This window comes from Pezoporus flaviventris, unplaced genomic scaffold, assembly GCF_033815535.1.
Source record: "Pezoporus flaviventris isolate CSIRO_AGI_PZ_B2104156 unplaced genomic scaffold, CSIRO_AGI_Pfla_v1 ptg000006l, whole genome shotgun sequence".
In the NCBI taxonomy this organism is placed as follows: domain Eukaryota; kingdom Metazoa; phylum Chordata; class Aves; order Psittaciformes; family Psittacidae; genus Pezoporus; species Pezoporus flaviventris.
The window spans coordinates 20,216,457-20,241,701 of NW_026892554.1; the positions used below are offsets into that span (position 1 = coordinate 20,216,457).

At 59.2% G+C, this 25,245-nt stretch overlaps 4 protein-coding genes across 6 annotated transcripts in view; 3 read left to right on the top strand and 1 right to left on the bottom strand.

The window, feature by feature from the left end:
- LOC133266151 (protein PML-like) lies at positions 1-7,230 on the top strand. 3 transcript variants are annotated; one of them, XM_061447348.1, is made up of 4 exons: positions 1-132; positions 951-1,423; positions 2,363-2,931; positions 7,117-7,230. In XM_061447348.1, the coding sequence occupies exons 1-4, from the start codon at positions 112-114 to the stop codon at positions 7,131-7,133; spliced, it is 1,080 nt and encodes a 359-aa protein (XP_061303332.1). In that variant the 5' UTR covers positions 1-111; the 3' UTR covers positions 7,134-7,230. The 3 variants fall into 3 exon arrangements, with proteins under 3 accessions (XP_061303332.1, XP_061303329.1, XP_061303330.1); XM_061447345.1 differs by lacking the exon at positions 7,117-7,230 and adding an exon at positions 4,087-5,023; XM_061447346.1 differs by lacking the exon at positions 7,117-7,230 and adding an exon at positions 4,105-5,023.
- LOC133266153 (zona pellucida sperm-binding protein 3-like) overlaps positions 7,155-25,245 on the top strand; it is an 18,828-nt gene continuing 737 nt past the window's right edge. The window contains exons 1-10 of the mRNA XM_061447350.1: positions 7,155-7,278; positions 8,019-8,720; positions 9,989-10,107; positions 10,183-10,286; positions 10,481-10,658; positions 10,742-10,862; positions 11,214-11,305; positions 11,476-11,618; positions 11,737-11,826; positions 11,910-12,050. Of these exons, the coding sequence (XP_061303334.1) occupies positions 8,232-8,720; positions 9,989-10,107; positions 10,183-10,286; positions 10,481-10,658; positions 10,742-10,862; positions 11,214-11,305; positions 11,476-11,618; positions 11,737-11,826; positions 11,910-12,025 (1,452 nt within the window). The 5' untranslated portion in view covers positions 7,155-7,278; positions 8,019-8,231 and the 3' untranslated portion in view covers positions 12,026-12,050. The remainder of the gene's footprint in view (positions 7,279-8,018; positions 8,721-9,988; positions 10,108-10,182; positions 10,287-10,480; positions 10,659-10,741; positions 10,863-11,213; positions 11,306-11,475; positions 11,619-11,736; positions 11,827-11,909; positions 12,051-25,245) is intronic.
- Positions 15,423-18,757, top strand: LOC133266154 (zona pellucida sperm-binding protein 3-like). The gene is made up of 9 exons (XM_061447351.1): positions 15,423-16,537; positions 16,948-17,066; positions 17,152-17,255; positions 17,395-17,572; positions 17,655-17,775; positions 17,862-17,953; positions 18,105-18,241; positions 18,317-18,406; positions 18,576-18,757. The coding sequence occupies exons 1-9, from the start codon at positions 16,175-16,177 to the stop codon at positions 18,716-18,718; spliced, it is 1,347 nt and encodes a 448-aa protein (XP_061303335.1). The 5' UTR covers positions 15,423-16,174; the 3' UTR covers positions 18,719-18,757.
- The window catches only part of LOXL1 (lysyl oxidase like 1), a 9,380-nt gene continuing 5,290 nt past the window's right edge, over positions 21,156-25,245 (bottom strand). The window contains exons 2-7 of the mRNA XM_061447349.1: positions 23,909-24,017; positions 22,958-23,095; positions 22,321-22,477; positions 22,133-22,228; positions 21,641-21,756; positions 21,156-21,290 (exon numbers count right to left, since the gene is read on the bottom strand). Coding sequence (XP_061303333.1) covers positions 21,284-21,290; positions 21,641-21,756; positions 22,133-22,228; positions 22,321-22,477; positions 22,958-23,095; positions 23,909-24,017 — 623 coding nt within the window. The 3' untranslated portion in view covers positions 21,156-21,283. The remainder of the gene's footprint in view (positions 21,291-21,640; positions 21,757-22,132; positions 22,229-22,320; positions 22,478-22,957; positions 23,096-23,908; positions 24,018-25,245) is intronic.

Sequence of the window (25,245 nt, forward strand, 5' to 3'; positions counted from 1 at the left end):
CGCAGCTCCTCCCCGACAAGGAGGAGGAGTTGCGGGAGGCGCGGAAGGAACCGAAAGTGCGGGCAGCGGCGGGGGGGGGGGGGGTCCTGGTCCGGCCCTGCACCCCCCGCCATGCCCGGCTCCGGCACCCCGGTGAGCGCCGGCTGCCCCCGGGGTGGAGCGGGAGGTGGGCTCCGGGTTGCGGAGGGTCCCGGCCAGCAGGAAGCGGTCGGGGAGGTGGGGGTAAGGGTTCTGGGATGCTGCGCCCCATTCCTGCCAAAGCATAGGTGTGGGAGGGAGGGGTGGGGACGGGGGGGACGGGGAGGGTGATCCCACCCTGCCAGGGTGACATCCAGAGGGCTTTGGATCGTGGAATCATGGAATGGTTTGGGTTGGAAGGGACCTTAAAGCTCCTCCAGTTCCAACCCCTGCCAGGGGCAGGGACCCCTTCCCCTAGAGCAGCTTGCTCCAAGCCCCTGTGTCCAACCTGGCCTTGAACACTGCCAGGGATGGGGCAGCCACAGCTTCTCTGGGCACCCTGTGCCGGCGCCTCAGCACCCTCACAGGGAAGAGCTTCTGCCTAAGAGCTCATCTCAGTCTCCCCTTGGGCAGGTTAAAGCCATTTCCCTTGTCCTGTCCCTACAGGCCCTTCTAAGAGTCTCTCTCCAGAACCCTTGTACATGTTTCCTCTGTGCCCCATCCCCTGCATTGCAGCCCCCCCAGCCCCATAGCCAGGAAACTGTCCTGTTGCCTCTTTGCTACAAGGGCTGGAAGTGCTCAAGGCCATTCCATCCAACATTACCACGGTGCTTGGGCCACATCTGGCCTGTTCATAGCGCCTGGGCATCGCTGGTGGCTCAGTGGTAGTTCTAAATAGGGTCTGAGGGTTACCTTCCTCCCCCAAGGTTTAGTCTCATAAACTCTTAAATCTCACCCCTGCACTCACTGCTCTTCCTCTCTCCCTTCCCAAGCTCCTAGAAGATGACTTCCAGTTCATCCTTTGCGAGGGCTGCGGGCAGGAATCGCCCAACCTCAAGCTCCTCACCTGCCTCCACACCTTGTGCCTTGGCTGCCTGAGCAAGAGCAAGCCCATCGGGCAGTGCCCCATGTGCCAGATGCCCATCCCGCAGGCCAGCGGCATTCCCAGCATGGACAACCTGCTCTTCATCAACCTGCAGGCCAGGCTCAAGGTCTACAAGAAGATCATTGGTGGAGATGACTTGTTCTGCGACAACTGCAAGAAACCCAGTGAGTTCTGGTGCTCTGAGTGCGAGGAGTTCCTCTGCACCACGTGCTCTGAGGCCCATCACCGCTATCTGGCGAGCCACGAAGCCAAGAGGGTGATGGACATCAGGGCAGGGTCTGCTAAAGACTTCCTTGAGGGCACCCGGAGGACCAGTAACTTCTGCTGCTCCAACCCGGCCCATAAGAACCAAACTGTAAGGTAGGTCAAAGAGGCCTGTCCCCAGCTGCGTTGATTCTCTTTGGGCTAGTCCCTGGCGGGACTGAGCAGGGTGTCCCTGTCCTTCTGCTGCCCTGGTTTCACCATGCCATGGAGGAGATGGGGGAAGTAGTGACCGGTGGGTTCTAGGGCACAGATGGTTTGGATGGAGCCAGATTCAAGGTGGTGATGGGAGAGTGGGGACAGGGTCGACCAAAGGAGGGGAGTGTGTGGGGTGCTCCTTGCTAGGATAAGGAGGATGAGGTTGGTGGAGCTCAGCAAGAAGAAGGCCTATTGCTCCACTGCTGTGCTGGACGGCAGAGGAGGGTGGGCTTGGCTGCTGGTGCCAGGCCAGCTTGGAGGGGACCTGGGGAGCAGCAGGGGTGCAGCGCAGGACGAGGTTTAAACGTCCTCAAGGGCAAGTCCAAGCGAGAGGGGAAGGGGCTGGAGCACCTGTGGAGGCCAGCACCGGTGCCAGGCGTGATGCAATCCCTGCCTCCCTGCGTCCCTAGGCCGCTGCTTCCCAAGGCTCGCGGGACGTGTGTAAGGGACGGACGATGATCTCCCCTCGCCACTTGTTATATTCTTGCCTCAGGCGTCTCCTGGAGATCAGACGCTCTTTGCTCTTCTGTTCTCATACGTAACCCCAGCCAGCGCTCACGGCGGGGCAGAGAGCCCCTTCCTTCACGGCCCTTGCAGCGTGCGGGCGGCTGCCTCCCATCCGCAGCTCCTGCGCAGTGAGCGCAGCGGCCGTGTCCGGCGCGGCAGAGGAGCAGGAGCCCGCGCAGGGTGACCCCGGGTCTTGCTTCCCGCCCGGGGGGAGCCTAAAGCCGGGCGCGTCCCCAGCGCGGCGCCTCCTCGGTGCCGGGGGTGCGGGTGGCGGAGGTGCCGGTGCGCGGGGCAGGGTGCGAGCTGGCGCCGTGGCTGTGCTTGTCCCCGCAGCATCTACTGCCAGCAGTGCGAGAAGGCGCTGTGCTGCTCGTGCGCGCTGCTGGACAGCCGGCACGCGGCCTTCTGCGACATCCGCAGCGAGACCCAGCGCCGGCAGCAGGAGCTGGGCACCGTGACCCGCGCCCTGCGGCACCGGCGCGGCGGCTTCGAGGCCACGTGCGCGGCGCTGCGGGAGGAGGCGGCGCGGCTGGAGCGGGCGCAGCGGGAGCTGCGGGAGCTGATCCGGCAGCGCGTGGAGCAGCTGGTGCGGGAGCTGCGGCGCGAGGAAGAGGAGCTGCTGGGGATGCTGGAGGCGCGGCAGGAGCAGGGCCGGCGGGAGCTGGCGCGGGAGCTGCAGCGCGTGGAGGGGGTGCTGCGGCGCATGGAGGCGGGCGAGCGGCTGGTGGAGAAGATGGGCCTGTACGCCACGGAGCAGGAGGTGATGGACATGCAGCCCTTCATCAAGGGCGCGCTGCAGGACCTGCAGCGGGCGGCGGTCAGGAGCCAAGCGCAGCCCGTGGGCTTCGCTGAGTGCAGAGCCAGGCTGCAGGCGCTGGTGGAGCGCGTCGAGGGGCACGCAGGTGAGGAGGTGCTTGGCCAGGCGGGCTCATGTGGGGGGGACCGAAAGCAGAGTTGAAGGTTATAATCCCTGGTTAGATCATATTCTCCATGGGTCTCCTTCCACGTGGAGCCTTGATGGCCCTGTGCCTTCAGCCTTTGCTCATGTGATGGGCACAATCCAACCTCTCCCAAGGGTGTTTGGGATGCAGTTGTTGCATCCATGAGTTCCAAATCCACCTTTGTCTCTTGGTCTTGTGGAGTACAGCAGTCCCTCGAACACAGGTTGACAGGGAGGGAGCATGGTGAATTGCTCGGTATGGAGCCATGGCACGGGTTGAGGGATAAGGGAGCTGCGTGGCACCTGGATGGAGATGGGGCACTTGGAACTGGGGCTTACAGAGGCTGCTGTGGCAAGGAGGAAGTGGGTGGAAGGGTTGGGTCAGCTCTGCATCCTCTGTGAGATACGTTTGTGCTGGTGACACCTGCAGGTCCCTCAGGGACCATAAGCACCGTGCTGGCCCATGACCACTTCTGCTCCTCATGTCTCCAGCCCATTTGGCTTTGCTCAACATTTGTCCATAACCACATGTGGGGCAATTCCCCTTTGGGCTGTTGGTTACCACCTCGGGGTGGTGCATCCAACCAGGAGGTGAAATGTTCCCTGGGAGCACTCCCTAACAGGGATGGCAAGAGGTCCACGAGCACTGCTGGGTTTGCCCAGGTCTTCCCCCAGCTCTTTGGCAGCAGCGGTGTGGTGGAGATGCTGAAGGTTTGGGAATGGTGAAGGCCTTGGTGTCTGTTGGTATGTGCAGGGATGGTGCTCTGGAAGATCCGGGTTGGGTCAGAAGGTGGTAGAATCCTTCCAGGAAACAGGCAGTGGGAAGCAGTGGGTGAAGAGACTTTGTGGGGTTCTTCTGCTCCATCCCCCTCCTGCTGTCTTCAGACCTGAGCTATGACCAGTGTCCTCCTTGGCCTGCTGTGGGCATTCGCCACTGAGCTCCCCAGGGCAAACTCATGAGCTCTGGACCATCTGTAGCTCGTGGCATAGCTATGGATGGTCCATCAGCCCAGGGGGGATGTCCTGGTGGGCATTGTCCCTTCACCTCCCCTCTCCACCCCACAAAGCAGGCTGGGAGGACCCCCCGAGCCCTCATTCTCCCTCTTGCTCCCTTCAGCCCCCGTTCCCAAAACAGGTACCTCTGCTCCCCACTGCGACTCAGTGTCTGAAGATGGGACTACCCTGATCCTCCACCTGGAGCCTTCCAGGGAGCATTACCAACCGCATGGAGGTCTCCCCATGGGGCTGCCTGCCCCCCAGCAGCCCTGTGCCCCCGTATCAGACCCCTCCAGCAGCAGAGCACACGTGTGTCCAAGGCAGGGGGGGCACGTGTCCCCCACCCAACCCACATCTCCAGCCCTGCCGACGCAGAGGGATGAAGAAGCAGAGAAGGACGCCAGGTCAGCCCATGGGGACACTGTGCCTCTTCCCAGGAGCATCCAGGACTCTTTGGCCTTGCTGCAGGAAGATTTCAGTGGCTGGGCCAGGTCCAACAGGCAGCAGGCAGAAAAGCTCCTGAAGATGGGCAGTCGCCTCCTGCAAGCTCAGCACAGGGCAAACAGGCACTTGGTGTCCATGACCCAGGAGATCCGGGCCATGTCCCACTCCCTGGCCAACATCGCCTCGGCTGTGGGCCCCTTGCTGCAGGCCACGGGCAACCCCCAGGACCCCCAGCCCGCAGCCATGGAGTGGCCATCGATGCCCTCTGGCGTGCTGGAATTGCTGCTTCCCAGCACCCTGCAGGGGCAGGAGCCGCTGCTCCCGGTGGCTGCCACAGCCCCGTCCCGTGTGAGCTCCCCTCCTGCCTCCCCCCCTGTGAGCCCAGCGCGCTCGGGGTCCCCCAGCCCCGCCTCTGAGGAGGAGCATCCCAAGTCAAGGCACCCCACGAGCAGCAAGCGTGGTGGGAAGCCCAGCAGCAGGCTTCGGAAGCGAAGGAGGAAGTGAGGGGCTCCAAACCAGGATGCTTGCCGTGGGCTGCAGCTGCTTGGGATACCCTTATGGAGACCAGGCTCTCCATTTCATCCTGCTGTGCCAATAAATCCTCATGGAATGAATGGTGCATTGATCTTTTGCTGGCTTTGGGAAGGCAGCATATCCACCCCAGATGAGCCCTCGTTACTGTATGGCAATAACGTGCTTGGAAACAGCGTGGTCCTACTCTTTTCTTTTGCTTTCCTTGCCAGCATGTGTCTGGGATGGGTGGGAAGGCAGCAGGCCCATATGGGAGAACCAGAGGAAAGGCTTTGGGATGAGGATGGGTGAATGAGCGGGCAGGTGGCTGGGCAGCCCAGCTTGCAGCTCACTGGATTTCGGCCTCAGTAGCATCTTCAAGAGGTGACCCCTCAAGGAATCACAGAATTACTGAATCAATGAGGTCGGAAAAGCCCTTTCAGCTCATCCAGTCCAGCCATTCCCCAGCACTGCCAAGGCCACCACTAACCCATGGCACTGAGGCCTCGTCTCCACGCTGTGTGAGCACTTGCAGGGACGGTGACTGCAGCCCTGCCCTGGGCAGCCTGTTCCAATGCCTGAGCACCCTTTGGGGCAGGAATTGTTCCTCAGCTCCATCTAAACCTGCCCTGGTGCAGCTTGAGGCCAGTTCCTCTTGTCCCATCCCTTGTTCCTTGGGAGCAGAGCCCAGCCCTCTCCTGGCTCTGGGGCTGGCAGGGGAGAGATGCTGCTGCTGGCTGTGGGCCCTGAGGGCTTGGTTGCTCCTCATCCTCCTCCCTGGCTGCCTAGGACCTGCCCAGGGCAGGGTTGGTGGTGCCTATGAGGGGACTACGAGTCCTGGTACTCACTGCAGGGCTGAATTAAAGCCCCGCATCCGAAAAGTGACACATCTGCCTTGGCAGGTAGAGAGATTCTCTGCTTGGACAGCTCTGAGGAGGACACGAAGAGGAGTGGATGAGTGCAGCCAAAGAGCTGTCAGTGCTCCTTTGGTCAGTAGCATCCAAACCCTCTGGGCTGGGATATGAACCTCCTAAGCAGGCACACAGGTTTATCATCTTCCTGCCTCTTTCCTCCTTGCTTTCCAAGCTTAAAGACAGCCCAGGAACTGTTTGATGCACCTCATTGCTCTTTGGCTCCTGCCTCCGGATGGAGAAGGAATAAACCATTTCCCATGCATTTGTTGTGCACTGCAAGTGATTTCCTTTTGCTCTCCATTCCCACAGCACCCACCTGCTCAAAAAGGCAGATGTGCAGGGTATGGGTGCTGTGGTGATGGTTGCTTTGCAGCATGCTGTGGCCCCTTGAGCCCACACTGCACGATGACCCATGTACATGAGATGTGAGCTGTCCAGTTTGAATCATGCCAAACCGGCCTGATTCATCCGTGGCTACTTCATGGGCATCTCACCTGCATCTCCAAGCAAAGCAATGAGCACACCACTGTTCACCCAGAGGCAGGGGCTCTAAACCCCTAGACAAGGGCTCCATCCAATGCCATGCTCCTCCCTGGTGTCTCTTCCACACTCAAACTGCTTCTCTTCCCAATGTGCAGCCCCTCAGCAGGCATAAAGAAGCTCAGGGGGGGTTCAGCTGCATGAACCTGCCCTGGTCCCCTCCCTCTGGGCACCAAGGAGGGGACAACCTGCTGCCGAACCACCCCAGGAAGGGATGGACTGTGCCGAGCATTGTGCCCCATTAATCCTCATAATGATTCGAGACCATGATTATTTGTAATTATCATTAGTAAGAATTATAATTACGTAATAGCATTCTAATTTTTAATGACTATAATTAATCATAGTTATTATTATTTCTAATACCTAATAGCTCTAACATTACCCCTATACTGATTATTCTAGTCATTATTTTACTACCGCTCCTTGCCACACCAATCCTGCCCAGGAAGCTGATGGCTCCAGGGGACAAATCCGGGCAGGAAGCACTTGACCAGCCACGTGTGTTCCTCCCCTTTGCTAAAATCCCGGGAAGCACAAGGAAACACAAGGAAACATGGGTGGCCGCGCTGGTGTGGACACCACTCTGCGGAGTCTGGTCCTGCAGGAGCAAGGATGTGGTTCGGGGCAACCGATGGGGATCTCCTCCTGATTCCCCCTTTTCCTTTTATTCTTCCATATGACTAGAACTGGAATTGCCCCTTTTTCCTCAAAAAAAAAAAACCACCAATTTTGCTTGGTAGAGAAATGCCATCCATGATTCCCTCACATCCAGGAGTGCCCCAGCTGATACGAGCAGCTCCATGAGGATCATCACCGCCCTGAAGGAGCTGGGGACAGGGACCAGTTTGGGCAGCTGAAGAGTGGGTTTCCCTTGGGAAAGCATCATCCCCCATGATCTGGAGGTGGGATGTGCAGTGCGGAGGTGGGATGTGCAGTGTGGAGGTGGGATGTGCAATCTGGAAGTGGGATGTGCAGTGTGGAGGTGGGATGTGCAGTCTGGAAGTGGGATGTGCAGTGTGGAGGTGGGATGTGCAGTGTGGAGGTGGGATGTGCAGTCTGGAAGTGGGATGTGCAGTCTGGAGGTGGGATGTGCAATCTGGAGGTGGGATGTGCAGTGTGGAGGTGGGATGTGCAGTGTGGAAGTGGGATGGGCAGTGTGGAAGTGGGATGGGCAGTGTGGAGGTGGGATGTGCAATCTGGAAGCGGGATGTGCAGTCTGGAGGTGGGATGTGCAGTGCGGAGGTGGGATGTGCAGTGTGGAGGTGGGATGTGCAGTGTGGAGGTGGGATGTGCAGTCTGGAAGTGGGATGGGCAGTGTGGAGGTGGGATGTGCAGTCTGGAGGTGGGATGTGCAGTGTGGAGGTGGGATGTGCAGTGCGGAGGTGGGATGTGCAATCTGGAGGTGGGATGTGCAGTGTGGAGGTGGGATGTGCAATCTGGAAGTGGGATGTGCAATCTGGAGGTGGGATGGGCAGTGTGGAGGTGGGATGTGCAGTGCGGAGGTGGGATGTGCAGTCTGGAAGTGGGATGTGCAGTGCGGAGGTGGGATGTGCAGTCTGGAGGTGGGATGTGCAGTGCGGAGGTGGGATGTGCAGTGTGGAGGTGGGATGTGCAGTGTGGAGGTGGGATGTGCAGTCTGGAGGTGGGATGTGCAGTCTGGAGGTGGGTCACATCTCTGTGGGTCTTACAGGGCTGGTTGTTACCAAAACCAAGTGGAAACACGCAGTTGGCTGCACAGTAAACTCAGCATCCCTCCCATGGGTGAGGGACCCAACCCACCACCTCATTAGCTCATTAGAGCCCACCAATGGTTCCTTAAGGACCTGGGTGCTCTCAGCTGTTGGCAGTTACCCTTATGGGCTGTGTGGCAAGCATCACCTGCATTGGGACTAGCTATAAAGGGTCCCTGGGCAGCAGTTGCAGCTTGTGCTGGACCCTGGTAGGCAGGATGAGGCTTGGAAGCTGTCTGGGGTTTGCTCTTTTCTGCTCTTTGCTTGGGGAGGTTGTTGCTTACAACCCCTGGGACTTCTTTAGGGGGGAGGCTGAGCTATGGCGGTACAGAGAGGATCCTTCCTTGGGCTATCCCCATTCCTTCTCCCAGCCTTGGGCATGGGTGGACGTGTCCCAGCTGCAGGCTGCAGCCCCGCCGCACCCTGTGGCTGTGCGGTGCCAGGAGGCGCAGGTGATGGTCACGGTGCACAGGGACCTCTTTGGCACGGGGCGCCTGGTCCGGGCTGCGGAGCTGAGCCTGGGCTCGGCTGGGTGCCGGCCGGGGGCCCAGAGCGATGCTGAGAGCACCGTGACCTTCGTGGCTGCGCTGCACGAGTGTGGCAGCACCCTCAGGGTAAGGCTGGGGGGGGCTGGAGCCTTTGGGTGGGGGTCATCTCTTGGCTTGCACCTCGGTGCTGTGGGATGCTGAGACTTCGGATGCTGGAGTGGGGCCGTTATCAGGCCTGCAGGGACAGGCCAAGGGGAATGGCTTGAACCTGCCTGAGGGGAGACTGAGATGAGCTCTTAGGCAGAAGCTCTTCCCTGTGAGGGTGCTGAGGCGCTGGCACAGGGTGCCCAGAGAAGCTGTGGCTGCCCCATCCCTGGCAGTGTTCAAGGCCAGGTTGGACACAGGGGCTTGGAGCAAGCTGCTCTAGGGGAAGGTGTCCCTGCCCGTGGCAGGGGTTGGAGCTGGGTGAGCTTTAAGGTCCCTTCCAATCCAAACCAGGCTGCGATTCTAATCCTCCTCTGCCTGGGACTCCCACCAACCTGAGTGATCCTACAGGGGCATAATCAGATGCAGAGGAACCAGCCCTTTGGCTCTAATTAGTTTTGCTTGATTGTTGGGGGAAGAAATCCATTTTCATAAGCAGAAAGGATTTATGCTGCTCCTTCTTGCCTTCCCCCCTCCTCCCGAGTCCCAAAGCACTTTGCTCGGGGCTAGCAGGGAGCCCTTTTATGAATGGTTTAGATTGAGCAAGCTGCTCTAGTGGAAGGGGTCCCTGCCTGTGGCAGGGGTTGGAGCTGGGTGAGCTTTAAGCTCCCTTCCAACCCAAACCATCCTATGACCGGCAGGGGTTGTGCTATAGTTGGACTCGGGGAGGGTACACAAGGGACGGGGAAGTGTTCATCCTGCCCAGCACAGAGGTACTGAAGTCTTCCAGGACTCTCTATGCTGGTGCTGCCACCTCGAGGGGGGGGCCCAGATGACCTGATGCTGGGAGCCACTGCAGCAAGCCAGCACGGGATGCTGCCTCGGTGTAGCATGAAGGACTTGAACTGGAAGTGGCCTTGCTCCCCTGGGAGAGGCTTGGTGCCGTGAGGGTGAGCAGGTTCCCCCCAGCTCTGATATCCTGGGGGTGACACTTTCCTGCCTGTTGTTCTGGGCCATGGAAACGAGAAGGGAAAACTGGGGCACTGGCTTGAACAGCTCTGCTGCTGAGCAGAGGCTGTGCTGGAGCAGCTTCACATCCCTGCAGCAGGATGAGGGCCACTCGCCTGCATCCAGCCCGTGTTCTACTGGCTGATGTCCATCTCGGTGCTGTCTCCAGGCTTCAGTGTGCTGCTCTGTGCATGTGGCCCGAAGATCAGGGCTCCTGATGCCTGGGTGTTCTCTTTCCCCAGGTGACCCCCGATGCTCTGGTCTACAGTACAAGCTTAAACTACAACCCAGTTCCTCCTGGCAACCCCATCATCATCCGCACCAGCCCTGCCGTGGTTCCCATAGAGTGCCACTACCCAAGGTGAGCTGAGGCAGGTGAGGGCCAAGCAAGCCCTTCTGCTGCCATGAGGATCTAACCGTGAGCATCCCTCCCCAGGAGGGACAACGTGAGCAGCCATGGTGTCAAGCCCACGTGGGTACCCTTCCTCTCCACCCTGTCCTCCGAGGAGAAGCTGCCCTTCTCCCTGCAGCTCATGAACGGTAGGTTTTGGTGAGGGTCTCCTGGTGCAGACCTCTGAGGTGGTCATGCTTCCATCGGATGGTGCTGGTGTCACCGCAGCGCTCCTGGGGCGCTGGGTTTGGTACGGTTTGGGTGGGTACCCAGGGCCTGTTCACTGCTTCCCTCCCAAGCTGGCTGCCCATTCAGCAGTGCCTGGTGACCTCTCTCCTTCCAGATGACTGGAGTGCTGAGAGAGCCTCTGCCATATTCCAACTGGGAGAGGTCCTGCACTTCCAAGCTGGTGTCGCCATGGAGAACCACGCACCTCTGAGGCTCTTTGTGGACACCTGTGTGGCCACCCCAACCCCAGACAGGAGCTCTTCCCCCCAATATGCTTTCATTGACTTCAGTGGGTAAGAGCTGGCTGTGTCCTTACTTGAAGAGCACCCTTCTGCAGGCTACGGCAGCTCTGAAAGTGGGATCCTCTCGTGTCCAGGTGCCTGGTGGATGGGCAGCTGGATGATGCCACCTCGACGTTTATATCCCCGAGGCCCAGGCAGGATGTGCTGCAGTTCGCAGTAGATGCATTCAAGTTTGCAGGAAACTCCAACAACCTGGTAAATCCTTCCTAAAGCAAGCGAATTCCCTCATCTAAATGGGGTTGTGGCCTCTGGAACTGCCTTCCCAAGGCAGTGGCCTCATGGCAATGTATGAGTGAGGCCATACATTGGAGCATACTCAAGGAGCTTGGCCCTCTGCACCAAGTATCTCCCTTGGAGATCAGTTCTGATACTGGCCAAGATGAACCCTTCTGATGGGCTTCAATAGCTGAAGCTTCAAGTGGCTTGAAGCAAAGAGAGCCTTGAGCTGCCCTGGGATGTCGGTGCTCCCATTGGAAGCCAGCTTCACGGTGCATAGGGAAGCCATAAAGGCAAAGGAGAGCTGAACCCTGCCCCTGTTCTCCCCAGGTCTACATCACCTGCCACCTGAAGGTGTCCCTGGCTGACCAAGCTCCAGACCCTCTGAACAAGGCTTGCTCCTTCAACAAAGCCAGCAGCCTGTGAGTAGCTGGAGCAGCTTGGGTGAAGAGCTGGGGCTTCTCCTGTGGTGCCACCTCTGGGGAAGGTGGGGTGGGATCCGGGTGGGAGGGTTTGGATGCCTCCTTTGAGGCCCTGAAGCCCATGAGGGGTTCCCACCATCGGATGGGCTGGTCACTGGGCTCTCTCCTAGCTGGGCCCCTGTGGAAGGCACCCGGGATGTGTGCTCCTGCTGCGAGATGAGGAGCTGTGGCTCGGCCAGGGACTCCAGGAGACCCCATGCTCCATCCCGATGGCAAGGGGGACGTGCCCGGAGAGCGCTGCCCTCCCAGCTTGGTATGTCTCGGTGTGCCTTTGTCCCCATCGTGGTTACTGGCTTGGGGCCGCCTCGCTACCCCTTGGCTAATCCAGGATGCTCAAATGAGGTTGGGTGCTCAAAGGTCCTCCCTTCCAGATCCCTTGGTGAAAGAAGCAGATGTTGCAGTGGGACCCCTCTTCATCCACAGCTGGCAGCATCACCCAGCTAGGAGGATGCCTTCACAAGGTAGGGCAAAGCCAGGGGAGGGGAAGGCTTGTGTGGCAGGCCCTGGCTCTGGCCATAATCACCTCTTTGCTTCTCCTTCCTAGGTGCAGCCCAGTTGTGGATGGTTTTGGGGCTGGCCATGGTTGCTGGTTTGGTCATTGTGCTCCTCGCTGTTGTAGGAGCTCTGGCTGCCTGCCGGAAGCCCAGCAACCCTGTTTAGTTCAGATGCCACCTCCAATAATAAAGTGCAAGTTGAATGACTTGAGAGATTGAGTGAAGAAGTCTTCTTGGCGCGGCAGCCAGACCTTCATGCTAACTGTAAGTGTGCTGCTTTGCCCCTCCAAACCCAACTGAAGCATCTTTCTCCTGCCCCCCATGCTCTCAGCAGAGCTCTGTACAGCCTTTACACCCCCATGAACAGAGCTGGCAACTGGATGTCAACACAAAGCACTACCCAGATGCCTTTCCTTGTCTGTACAAGCATGGAGTTCTGCCTCTCTGTGCGGCTGCTTGGGTCAGCTCCATCCTGGTAACCCCTTATTCAATGAGAGCTTAATCCAACTTGCTAGAAGCTGGTTTGGGGAGGGAAATAGAGCTTTGCTGGCTGAGGAAGGGAGCATGACTTGAGGGATTGTCCTAGGCCACAGGCAGGAATTCCAATCCCTGCCCCAAGGACTGTTTACACATAGTTCTATGCAACAAGCCTTGGCTGACGTGGATAAACAGTCCTTGGGGCAGGGGCTGGAATTCCTGCCCTGCTTCCCCCCCCTTCCAGAAAGGAGATTTCTGCCATGCCTGGGTCGTGTTTGCTTTGCTTCTTCCTTCTCCTGTGGAATTTGGGCTCTTTGCTTAGCACAGGAGCTGTAATGGCCAAGATGTTCGTGCCTCAACCCCGAGACCTGGGAGAGGCTCCTGCTTTAGGCATCGGTGGGAGCTAGCCCAGCTGAGCAGCTGGAGCTGCAGTGTTTGCTGCTGGAGCTCATCCAGGGGGCTGGATTCAGGGAAAACTGAGCCCTGTGAGGAGCTGGGGCACGGCTGCTCCTTGAGCTGGTTTGCAAAGGGCAGGAATCGTAGAATCAGGACTTGTGCCACCTCTTGGCCTGCTCATGGGGAGCTCGTTTGGTCATGGAGCACAGAGGAAAGTGGTATCCTGTGCAAGCTGGTGTCTTTGGGTCTCAGCCAGCACCCTTGGAGCTCCTCAGCCAGATGCCCTTTGCTGGATGTCACTTTGCTCTGGGATCCCTTTGGTACAAGGTGCCAAGATGGGTTTGAGCCTTTGGGTCACTGTCCCATCCCTTCCCTTGCTGTTGGTTTGGTTGCTCACGGTTCTAAAAGCAGGTTAGCCCTCCCTCAACATGGCAAAACTAGTTGGGGGCTGGATCAGGGAGCTGCAGTGATTTGGAGCGGGGATTGGGCATGGCTTCATCCCCCATCCCTTGTTGGGAGAGCTTGGTCCTTCCCTTGCAGTGAGATAGGAGCTTTTGGGGGAAGCCCTCACCATCCTCTGAGAGCTGTTAGAGCAGAAGGGAGAGGAGGAGAGCAGAGCATGGAAACAGGGGTGGAAGTGATCCAAGTCCAACACTGGCTGTATCAGGCTGGCACTGGCCATAGGTGAAGATTCCCCCTCAACCCAGGGCAGCACTTCCTCACCCAACCTCAACCTTGCAGCCCATGAGTTGTGGCTGCTGCCATGTTAAATAGAGTCATAGGATCAGCTAGGTTGGAAAAGCCTTTTAAGATCATCAAGTCCAACCGTTACCCCCTGACTGACAAGCTCACCACTAACCCGTGTCACTAAGGACCTCAGCACCATGGTTTTTGAGCACTTCAGTGTCTGTGATTCCACCGCTTCCCTGGGAAGCCTGTTCCAGAGGCCTGAGCACCCTTTCAGTGAAGGAGTTTTTCCTGAAACCCAAAAGTTATGAAAAAGCATCTGAAGGAGCACAAAGTAAATAAAAAAACCTTACAATTAGTTTCATGCAACACAGCAAACCCATGCAGTAAAAAAGCTTAGCAAGATGTAAATAAGGTGCCATATTAAACCAAAACCCAGTAACTGGCATTTAGGAAACACAGCTACTAAAATGGATTTAATCATCGGCAACTGTTTGGATTATTATCCTAAATTAAAGTAATGAGAAGATGAAGATAATTTTAACAGAATTAGGAGCTTTCTTAAATAGAAATCTACTATTTCAGTCGCAGGATCAGATGTCAGTGTTTCATAGTAAAATTCATTTGGAGACAAAAAGGGTAGGAGCAATTTTTAATCTTCATGTAACTGATTCCTTCTTGCTCAGCATCTTCCTGGCTGTCCCAATCACTCAAACTACCTCAGCTGGCTCCAGAAACGAAGACAAATATCAGCCAAATCTGGCCTACAAAGAACTTTGGGATGTGGAAATGCTTTCTGGCTTCCTGGACAGCATCACTGGCTCCGGTGATGCTCAATGGCAGCACTGACCTCAAGTTTTGACTTAAAACTTTGTTAGGAGGAATACTGAGCTCTCTTTTAATGTCTCCTTTACACAACTGGGGGAAAGCACTGGGGTTTTTGCTGGTTCAGGGCCCTGGGACCTTGTGGTCTCTGTCTCCATCAAAAACCGGAGCCCATGCTCTTTCCCAGTGGTGCTGGACCACGGCCAGTGTCATCTTGTGCTTGGAATACAGGGCAGCTGCTCCTTCCTAATCAGGGAGCAGAAATCCCCTTCTTCATACATAAACACCTCCTCTGCCCTGGGCCTGGGTGTGTTTCTCCACCTGGGAATCACCTTTGCTAATGTGAGAGCTATAGCCACAAGGTGACCCATCAGAGGGATTTATTCTCCTGCTGGGATCAAACCCTGGTACCCAAAGGCCCACAGCCTAAGCTGGCCCCTGAGCTGTGGCTCTCTGGGATGCAGTGGAGTGAGGCCAGGCATCTCCCATCGTCCTTGCAATCAAGGACCCAGCCGAGGAGCGATGCTCTCCTGCTGGCTGTGGGGTAGCAGCTTATTCACCGATACAGCATCACCCACTGCCGTTATCTCTGTGACGCATGGGCTCAGGAATCCCTGGCATGCCTACGCCAGTGCCAAGCTCAAGGTACTTTAAACATGAAGGAGAAGGCCTGGACCACTGACAACAGCAGGGCTGGGGCATTGGCTACTAAGGGAAAGGCAGAAGGTTTTATACTTGCACATGGGTGGTTTTGGGGATGCTGAGCCAGACTTAACTCCAAAGCTGGTGGGATTCCTGCTAGGAGCAAGCTGGCCCATGTCTGCCCCAAAACCTTTCCATTTCTTTTCATTTTCCCTGAAATGGCTCAACTCAGACATCCAAATCAGAGGCTTTCCACTGTCACTGAGGCCTGCCAGGGACATCCCAAAGGACAGAGAGGGATTCAGGGTATGAAACAGAGCATCCCTCATAGGGAGCCAATGGGATGCTTGCATTCCCTGGCAGGGAAAAAGAGTTAAAGACACTCAAAAGAAGGGCCAGAGCCCCCAGTTATGAGGCTTGAAAACATAGATGGTGTCTTTTTAAGCAGCTTTCCCTGTTCTCCAGCTGTGAGGAACTCACAGGGGACGGGATACAGGCTGGGATGCTGCGCATGGGGAAGGGAGTCATGAGAAGAGGGCCTCACCTCCAGCTTCTGCTGTTCCAAGTTCATTTCCTTGAGGGCAACAAAACAAACACAAGCAAAAGAGCTGGGGAAGGGCAGCAAAGAGGAAAAAATGAGAGGTTTTGGCTCTGCAGCCGATGACCTCAGTGCTGCAACGGGGCTTGTTCAGCCCTGGCTGAGAACAGTGTCAGTGGTGAGGGCTCTCCGTCAGCTGCCGCTGACCGAGCATCCCGGTCCCACATGGGATGCGGGGGGATGTGTAAAGCCCCAGTTTGCGCTGGAGCTGCGAGCACATCAGCATCCAAGCGGAAAACCTTAGTCCCAGGGGGGCCGATGGCGCCGGGCAGGAACGGTCCCTGCGTAAGGGATGGGAAACACCCGGATCGGGATCACGGACCCTGCTCTCCTGCTCTGCCAGTTCCCCAGCAGCCTTGAAACCCCCCTTATCACATTCTAACCTAAACAAGTCCCTTTGTACCAGTCTCCCCGTCTCCAGCCTCTGCTGAGTTTTATAAACAACTGCCCAAAGAGGCTGACGAAGACGTTTTCTCTCGCCTTGGGCAGCCCAGGAACGGGGGGTCCCAGAACCCCGGAAATGACGGGGTGATGCCTCACCTCTCCCTGCGCCCACGAGGGCTGGCCTTTGGGTACCATTGGTCCCCAAGCGGGAGCCCAGGGGCGGACAGCTCATGCTGCTGGGGGGGGATATAAGGCTGGAGGAGCAGCCTGGGCTCTCCGTGCCAGGGTTTGCTGGAAGAGGGAAGGATGGGACCCAGAAGCGGCTTGATCCTCACTCTTCTGTGCTGGGCAGCAGGCGAGGTGGCTGCCTACACTCCCTGGGACTTCTCCTGGGCTGACCTGGCGAGCCGGGGGGTGCAGGCAGACCCCCATGCCTGGTCCTGGCTGGAAGACCCCCATTCCCGATCCATCTCCAGCAGCCAGCCGGTGGTGGTGCAGTGCCAGGAGGCTCAGCTGGTGGTGACGGTGAACAGGGACCTCTTTGGCACCGGGCGCCTGGTCAACGCGGCCGACCTGACGCTGGGGCCAGCAGCGTGCAAGCATTCCTCACTGAACCAGAACTCCGTCGTCTTCACCGCCGGCCTCCACGAGTGCGGCAGCGTCGTGCAGGTAAGACCTTCACCCCCCCCGCCCCCGGCTCCAGGATCCTGCCTGGGAGCCCCTTTGGGATCCTCCTCCGGGAGCAGCTCCAGGCTTTGGGACCAGGCACAGTGATGCTGGGGGATGCTCTGGGTTCGGGATGCAGAGCACCAGTGAGGACCATCCCCAGGGGAAGGGTACGTGGGTATTTCCCCCAGACCAAAGCATTTTCCCCACAGCTGGAGACATGCTGTGGGGGTGGCAAAGCCTCCCCATCAGACCCACTTTGCTCGTGGTTTTGCCCTTTGGGAAGTTGAGCTCACTGAGAAAGGAGCAGGGTTCCTTCTCCATCCCTTTTCCTTCCCTTTCTTTGGCTTTCCCTGGCATTTCCCAGTTGGGGGTTGTTTTCTCTGACAGCTTCCCAATGCTTTTCTGCTCAGATCACGCCAGATTCCCTCATCTACCGCACGCTCCTCAACTATGACCCCAGCCCTGCCAGCAACCCCGTCATCATCCGCAACAACCCCGCCGTCATCCCCATCGAGTGCCACTACCCCAGGTGAGGCCTCCCTGCCCCTGCTACCCAAGGGGATCCACGGGGACCAGCATGGGGCTGTGCAATGATGCCCGTTATCCTTGCCCAGGAGGGAGAATGTGAGCAGCAACGCCATCCGGCCAACCTGGGCTCCCTTCAGCTCCACGCTGTCGGCAGAGGAGAGGCTGGTGTTCTCCCTGCGCCTCATGAATGGTAGGTGGGAAGCTGTACGGGGGGTTTCCACCCTTGTCCCAGTATGGGGAAGCTCAGGGATGCACACCAGTGCTCCTGCTTTTGGGATGGGCCTTGGCTCTGGTCCCACAGGACCCCCCCGTCACCCCTTGCCTTGCAGAGGACTGGAGCGCCGAGAGACCCTTCACTGGTTTCCAGCTGGGTGACATCCTCAACATCCAGGCGGAGGTGGGCACCGAGAGCCACGTGCCGCTGCGGCTGTTCGTGGACAGCTGTGTGGCTGCCCTGAGCCCCGGCACCGACTCCTCACCCCATTACTCCATCATTGACTTCAACGGGTGAGCCCCAGGGACCCAGCCTGCAGCAGCGCTGCGGGGGCACCCAGCAGGATGCTGACCCCCGCCTCCCGTCCCTCCCCAGGTGCCTGGTTGATGGGAGGTCGGACGACACCAGCTCTGCCTTCATCACCCCCCGGCCCCGTGAGGACATGCTGCGCTTCAGGATCGACGTGTTCAGGTTCGCGGGGGACACCAGGAACCTGGTAAGGCTGCGAGTGTCCCCCGCTGGCCCCGAGCCGGTGTCCCCCCACCAGCAGGTCCCCACCTCTCTCCCTTGCCCCCCCTGCAGATCTACATCACCTGCCACCTGAAGGTGACCCCAGCGGAACAAGCCCCGGACCCCCTGAACAAAGCCTGCTCCTTCAACAAAGCCAGAAACACGTGAGTAGGCACCACACCGGGATGAGGGCACAAACGGGCAGGTCCCCTCCAGCACCCCACAGCCCCAGCGGGGCAGCACGGACCTGGGGGGCAAGAATGCTCCGTGGGTGCTGGTGGGGGCTCTGGTGACGATGCTCGCCCCCTGCTCCAGCTGGGCCCCCGTGGAAGGCACCCGGGACATCTGCAGCTGCTGCGAGACCGGGAACTGCGAGTCCCCGGCGCAGTCCCGCAGGCTCAACCCCCTGGAGCGATGGCCGGGCCGCCGCTTCCGCCGCCACGATGCCAAGGGTGAGGGCCCTATGGGGACAGAGGGGACACCCAGGGCTGTGGGACAAACCCGCCTCATCGCTGCTTCCTCCCCAGGGAAAGAGGCTGAAGCCGACGTGGTCATCGGCCCCGTTCTCCTCTCGAGGGTCCCAGATGTTGTGGGGGAGCAGCAGGAGGGAGGTCACGGTGAGTCCCCTCTGGCCCCAGCCCCATGGCATGGCCCCAGCCCCATGGCATAGCCCCAGCCCCATGGCATGGCCCCAGCCCCATGGCATGGCCCCAGCCCCACGGCATGGCCCCAGCTCTATGGCATAGCCCCGGTGACAAGACCTAACAGCCCCCCTTGGTTTTGCAGGTGACGCGACAGCGATGCCCGGCATAGAGATGTGGCTGATAGGCGTGGTGGCCGGCGTGGGGCTGGCCGTCGCAGTGGGGCTGGCCGCTGTGGGGCTGGCCGTCGCTGTGGGGCGCACGAGGTGCGTCCGTGCCTCGGCGTGAGCGTAGAGCGAAAGCCAAATAAAGCCATGGAACGACAAACGCGTCCGTGCTGCTCCCTCTGCGATCGCACCCTGGGGCCGTGCCAGGACCCCCGCATCCCCACCCTGGAGGACGTCGCTGGCGGCGGTGAGCGGGGCCGCCCCGGGCGCTCTATGCTGTGGGGCTGCAGACCAAACCCCGGCTCCCTCCCTGGCACGGGGCGGAGCGAGGAGCCGGCAGCGGCCGCCCCGAGCCCGGGTGAGGGGCGCCGGGGAGGAAACCGAAACCCCCGGGACCCTCCACCGGCCCCAGCGCCACGGCGGGGTCTCGGCCCCGGCCCCCGGGGGCTGCTCTGCACACACCGTACGTGTGCTCAGGGAACACCGCTGCAGCAGCGCCTCCGATACCGCCCGCAGCCCCAGCCCCGCACCGCATCCGCGGCACCTCCGCTCCCGGCCCGCGGGGCGGCAGCACCGGCACCGGCACCTCCGCCAATCACGGCCCGCCCCTTGCGCGCCCCGTACATCTCCGCCCAATCCGGGCCCGTCCTTTCGATCCAGCCCCGCCCCTCCCGGAGGCGCGGATGCTCCGTCCCCGCACTCCACTGAGCCCCGGCTCTGGGGGCTCGGGCGGGCACCGGGAGCGGCCCCGCTGCAGAGCGCCCGCTCACCCTCCCCGGGGCCCAACAGCGCCCCAAGGGCCCACGGCAGCGGCACCGCGACCCCTGCGGCTCCGCGGAGGGAAGGGATCGGGGCCTACGGGGAAGGGGAGCGGCGGGGCTGGACCGGACACGGGAGGGGCGGGACCGGATTGAAGAGGCGGGGCGCGATTGGGTGCAGTGTAGACGGACGCGCTCTGGCGGGCCTCGGATTGGCTGGGCCGGGTGAGGGCGGTCCCAGACCGGAGTGGCGGCCGCGGGGCCTGGCAGTGCTGGCGGGAGCGGCCGCTCCCGGTGCCCGTTCAAGCTCCCAGAGCCCGGAAGCGCCTCAGGTGGCCGCGACCCCGCGCTGCCGGGGCCCCTCCGGCCCGGAGCTCTCCGGGAGCGGGGCACCCGCGCTACCAGGAGCGGCCGCGCTGCCACCGGGGCCTGCGGGGCGGGGCAGCCGGGAGGGGCGGGGCTGGATCGAAAGGACGGGCCCGGATTGGGCGGAGATGTACGGGGCGCGCAAGGGGCGGGCCGTGATTGGCGGAGGTGCCGGTGCCGGTGCTGCCGCCCCGCGGGCAGGGAGCGGAGGTGCCGCGGGTGCGGATGCGGTGCGGGGCTGGGGCTGCGGGCGGTAGCGGAGGCGCTGCTGCAGCGGTGTTCCCTGAGCACACGTACGGTGTGTGCAGAGCAGCCCCCGGGGGCCGGGGCCGAGACCCCGCCGTGGCGCTGGGGCCGGTGGAGGGTCCCGGGGGTTTCGGTCCAGCCCCGCGGGCTCCCCGCGCCCCTCACCCGGGCTCGGGGCGGCCGCTGCCGGCTCCTCGCTCCGCCCCGTGCCTGGGATGTTGGAGTCCCCAGAGCCGAGGGCCGCCAACGAGGTCCTCCGGGCTGGGGCTTCCGGGGCACGGCCATCACCGGTCTCTCGCGGCTGCGAATGGGGGCGAGTGATGAGGGGGGCAGAAGATGGGGAGACAGGGGTTGGAGGGACAGGAGGAAGGGGGGAGGATAAAGGGGCGGGGGCAGGAGTTTATGTCAAGGCTGTGGCTCCCAAAGCATAACGGATGTCACCCAAGAAGGTGACCGTGCCTCCCACCCCAGCCAGGGCAGCGAGGAGCACTTGGGGTGTCTTGAGGAGCACATCCTTCCCATCCCCCTCATCCCATGTGCCCTGTGCTCCCCAGCACCCAGAGTTAAATAAAGGCCCCTGTGAAGGAGGTGACAGCTTTCCCTTCGCTTTGTGTTGGGGACATCCATCAGTGGGCCGCGGCGCCCTCAGTTAAACGCCAAGCTCTCCAAAGCAACGTGTTTTAATGAGTTCTGGTTTTAAAGCTCGTGAAAATAATAAAAATATCAATAATAATCATAAAAAATCCACCCCATGGTTTCCAGTCATCTCAAGGACTCCGTCCTTGTTTCCAGACAGACAGAGCGAGCCCTGCATTAAGGCAACAGGATTCCCAGCACCTTTGGTCCCAGAAGCAACCAGAGCATCCCTGCCCGGGCAGCACCTCCAAATCCAGGCTGTCTCCTCCCCTCCCAAGGAGGTGGCATCACCGGAGACACCCCCGCTGCCCCCCCCCCCCAATAAAAAGATGCCAAAGGGGTTAAAGACTACAGAGCTTTCTATTGCTAATATGCGATTTACGTCCCTTATACAGCATTTATGGGCCCCTGCCTTTATTCCAGCATTGGTTTCCCTTAGGAAATGGGATAAAACCCAAAAGATTAAGGAAAAGTTAAGTATAAAAACTATTTCAAAGACTCATTCTTGCTTCCCCTCCTCTTAACATGAAGAAATGGGGGGGTGGGGGGGATTTCTCTCTTTCTGGGGGGTCTCGAGGAGCTGCTGATGGGCTCTGGTGGGACAGAGGAGCCAGCTCAGGCACTGTGTTGAGAGGGGGACAGAGGTGGGGGCAGGTGAGGTCCCTCTGGCCCTGCTCCCATCAAGGTCTGGAAGGAGACAGAAAGGAAAGAAGAAAAATAATCCCAGGATTTGGGGAATGCATTTAGGAAAAGATTTAAAAATGCTATTTTAAAGGCAGAAGGGGTGGGGGTGGGGGGGGGTCTCTTAAAAGTCATCTTCCTTCTTCCCTGGAATAACCAGGAAATTCAGTATACAGGGAGTGAGACATCAACCCCCAGCTCCCCCACTCGCCAAATCCAGTTTCTTTTTGCTGCTGAAGGAGAAAAACTGGATAAAAGGGAGGAAAAAGGGGCCTGAGCCCTATACCTGGGGGGTTTTGATGGCTAAGAGAGCAGAGAAGGGCAGATGGAGAGAGGACAAACAGACATCTCCTTACTGGGAAATCTTGCAGTTTGTCGTGGAGACGTAGCGCCCGGTGTAGTGGATGTTGCACCTCACCACGTTGTTGGTGAAGTCCGACTCCAGGACGATGTATTTGGGGTTCACTTGAACCTAAAAGCGGGGGAAAGGGAAAGGAAAACACTGTAAAACTTAGTGAGAGCGGGGATGAGAAGCACCTAAACCCATGTGAAGGGGATGGCACCGAAATAGGTGCGCGGTCCCAAACTCAACCACAGAATCAGAGTCAACCAGGTTGGAAAAGCCCTTTAAGCTCATCCAGTCCAACCATTCCCAGCACAGCCAAGGCTACCACTAACCCATGGCACTGAAGGCCTCATCTACATGGACACTTGCAGGGAGGGTAACTCCATCACTGCCCTGGGAGCCTGTGCCAACGCCTGAGCACCCCTTGGTTGAGGAGATCCCAAGGTGACCCCAAATTGGTACTGTTTGCCCCCAGAAGTCTCCCCCCAACAACCCCGGCCACCTTTAGGACGTAATTCCCTGGCTGCACGTCGGTGATATCGATCCACTGGCAGTCGATGTCAGCGTTGTAGGTGTCGTAGCACCCCGGGCTCAAGCCCTGCAGGGACAAAAGGAGGTTCAGGGTGTGCTGGGAGGGGGGGGGGATATGATGACGCCCCAAGATGCTCCTTGAGCATCCCCGCAATGAACCTGGGTGTGGGCTGTGCAGGCGTAACGCTTCAGGTTGCCAAAGTCACAGGTCGTGTCCTCCAGGCAGAAGCTGGCCTTGTGGCCCTCAGCCACCTTCCTCCCCGTGGTGGCATCCAGCAGGTCGTAGTGGCTGAACTCATCCATGCTGTGGTAGTGCCTGGGGAGGGAAAAGGAGGGACAGACAGAGTGACACCCCCCCCCAATGGCATCATCCCCTCCCTCCCCAGCTCTGATTTTGGGGGGTCACCATCAACCCTGGCTCCACACCAGCTTTCAAGCTTCCTCCCTGGGGACATATGGGAACAGGGTGCCCAGAGAAGCTGTGGCTGCCCCATCCCTGGCAGTGTTAAAGGCCAGGTTGGACACAGGGGCTTGGAGCAAGCTGCTCTAGTGGAAGGGGTCCCTGCCTGTGGCAGGGGTTGGAGCTGGATGGGCTTTAAGGTCCCTTCCACCCAATCCATTCTATGATTCCATGATTCTATTAATTGCAGGACCCCGGTGGCTTTAGGGCTAAAGAAGTGAATTAGGTGATGCCCCCCTCAACCCCAGAGATCTCAAGGCAAAGCCACAGAAGGGGCAGAATGTCCTTTCGGAAGCCTCCAAAGTGGGATGGGCAGAGGGGCCTGGGGACACTCACTGGTGGCAGCTGTGCCATTCCCAGCTGTGCCGGGGCCGGCTGGGCAGGAAGTCGGCCGTGCCCTGGTTCTTCACACGCTGGGGAAACCTCAGGAGCACCCGCACGTCGTAGTCGGTGGTTTCCGGGGTGTAGGCAGTGCTGGGGACACCGCAGGGTCACTGCTTCTGTCCCCCGCCCCGGGGAACAGGAGACCCCCAGTGCCCCTGAGGAGGAAAACCCCCGGCGTTTCCTCCATGGGAAGGGGAATTCGGGAAGAAGAAGGAGGGGAGAGAAGGTCCCGGCCCTGCAGCACCCACCAGACGCCTCCCTTTGGCCTCCTTTGCTCTGTGCTCTGTGCTTTGCATCAAGCTTCCCTCAGCTCTTTGCTTCCCCCTTCCCTCTTTCCTTCTCGTCTCCTTCATCCTTCGTCCCCTTCCCCTTTCTTCTTTCCTCTTCTTTCCCCTTTCCTTCTCTGTCTTCCCCCCCATTCCATTTCCCTTTCCTTTTCCCTATTCTTCTCTCCCCTTTCCCACTCCCTCTTCTCTATCCTTCCCTTTCCATTCCCCTTCCATTTCCCTTCTCTTTCCCTTTCCTTATACCTTTTCTTTCCCCTTCCCTCCTTTCTATCCTTCCTTTTCCTTTCCCCTTTCCTCTTCCCTATTTTTCCTTTCTCTCCTCCATCCTTCCCCCTCCTTCCCCTTCCTTTCCCCCTTTCCTGTTCCCCATCCTTCCCTTTCCCCATTCCTTCTCTCCTCCATCCTTTTCCTTCATCCTTCTTCCCTTTCCCCTTCCTTTTCCCTATCCTTCCCTTCCTTCCCCTCTCCACCCTCCATCCTCCTCCCCATCAACACATCCCCCAGCCACCCTCACATCTCTCCTCTCCAGCTCCCCCCTTACCCCAACTCCTCGCTCTGTCCCCCCAAGTCCCGGCTCTATCCCCCCATGTCCCCCTGGCCCCACAGCTGCTCCTACCTGGCCAGACACTTCTCCTCGGCAGCACAGCGCAGGGAGTACAGGTGAGCTCGCTGCACGTAAGTGGATGCTTGCACATAGTTGGGATCTGGCACCAAGTCGGGGAGCCCTGCAGGAAGATGGGAACAGCCCTTGGGGATGCAGCAGCCCCCTCTGGAAGCAGCCGGCCCCAGCCTCGTGGGGTCGTTTTGCTTGGGCCACCCCCATGCTGTTTCAATCCCAAGCTGCGGATCCTCCCTTCCCCTCCTCTCCCCCCTGGCTCCCTCTGTCAAATCCCAAGCCTCCATTTTCCTGCAGAGGGATTGCTCAACCCGGCCTCCTGGAAGCGATTCCACCCGGCCCTGGCTGCTCTGCAAAGAGTTATTGGGGTCCCCCCCCCCGAGCCCCCTGGCTCCCATCCTTATGGCAGCAGGGGCAGGGGGTGACATGATTCCACACCCCTCCCCCAGAAATGTGGGGTCCCTATTTCCTGCCCTGTTTCCTGAGTTTCACCCCAAAATAGGGGTGAAAGTGGGGGCTCTGCTAACCCCACCCCCCTCTGCTCCCCTCCCACACCATTATCCTTCCTCTCCTGTAATTCCCAAACAAACCTCCCAAAATGAGCTGGGGACACACAGAAACAGCCAGAGGGACAGGCCGGGGCTGCCTCACTTTCCAAAAGCGTTCCAAAAGAGCCCAACAACTCCCTTTCGCACCCCCAAAGGATCCTTCACAGCCTCCGGCCTGGCAAGCAGCTGGAATCAGCCCCTCAAGAGGGACCAGGATGGAGGAAGAGGGTGGGGATGCTCCCAGGCACTCCAAGCCTCAGTTTCCCTCCTCACAGCCCTCTGCAAAGCCAAGCCCTGCTCCATAGCGACCTCTGCTTACCATGAGCATCCCTCCTTCCTGCAAGCTTTCCGGTCTGTCCCATCCTCATCCCTGCTTTAATCTCCATTCCCATCCTTGTCCTCATTCTCATCCCTTTCTGTGTCCCCATGTTCACCCTAATCCTCATCCTCACCCTTCATCCCCTTCTCCATCCCCATCCTAATCCCTATCCACATTCTCATCCACTTCTTCATCCCCATCATCATGCTCATCCCCATCCTAGCCCTCATCCCCATCCTCATCCCTTCACCATCCCCATCCCTATTTTCATCCCTATCCCCGACATCATCCTCACTTCTCATTCCATGCCCATTCTCATCCTCACCCCTGTTCCTCATCCCCTTCTGCATCCCCATCTCCATCCTCACCCCTCATCATCCTTATCCGTGTCCCCATCTCCTTGCAAGGGACCAGGGGGCTCCAGCCACACCGGCTCCTCTGTTTACACCCGGCCAGCTTCCCATTTCCCC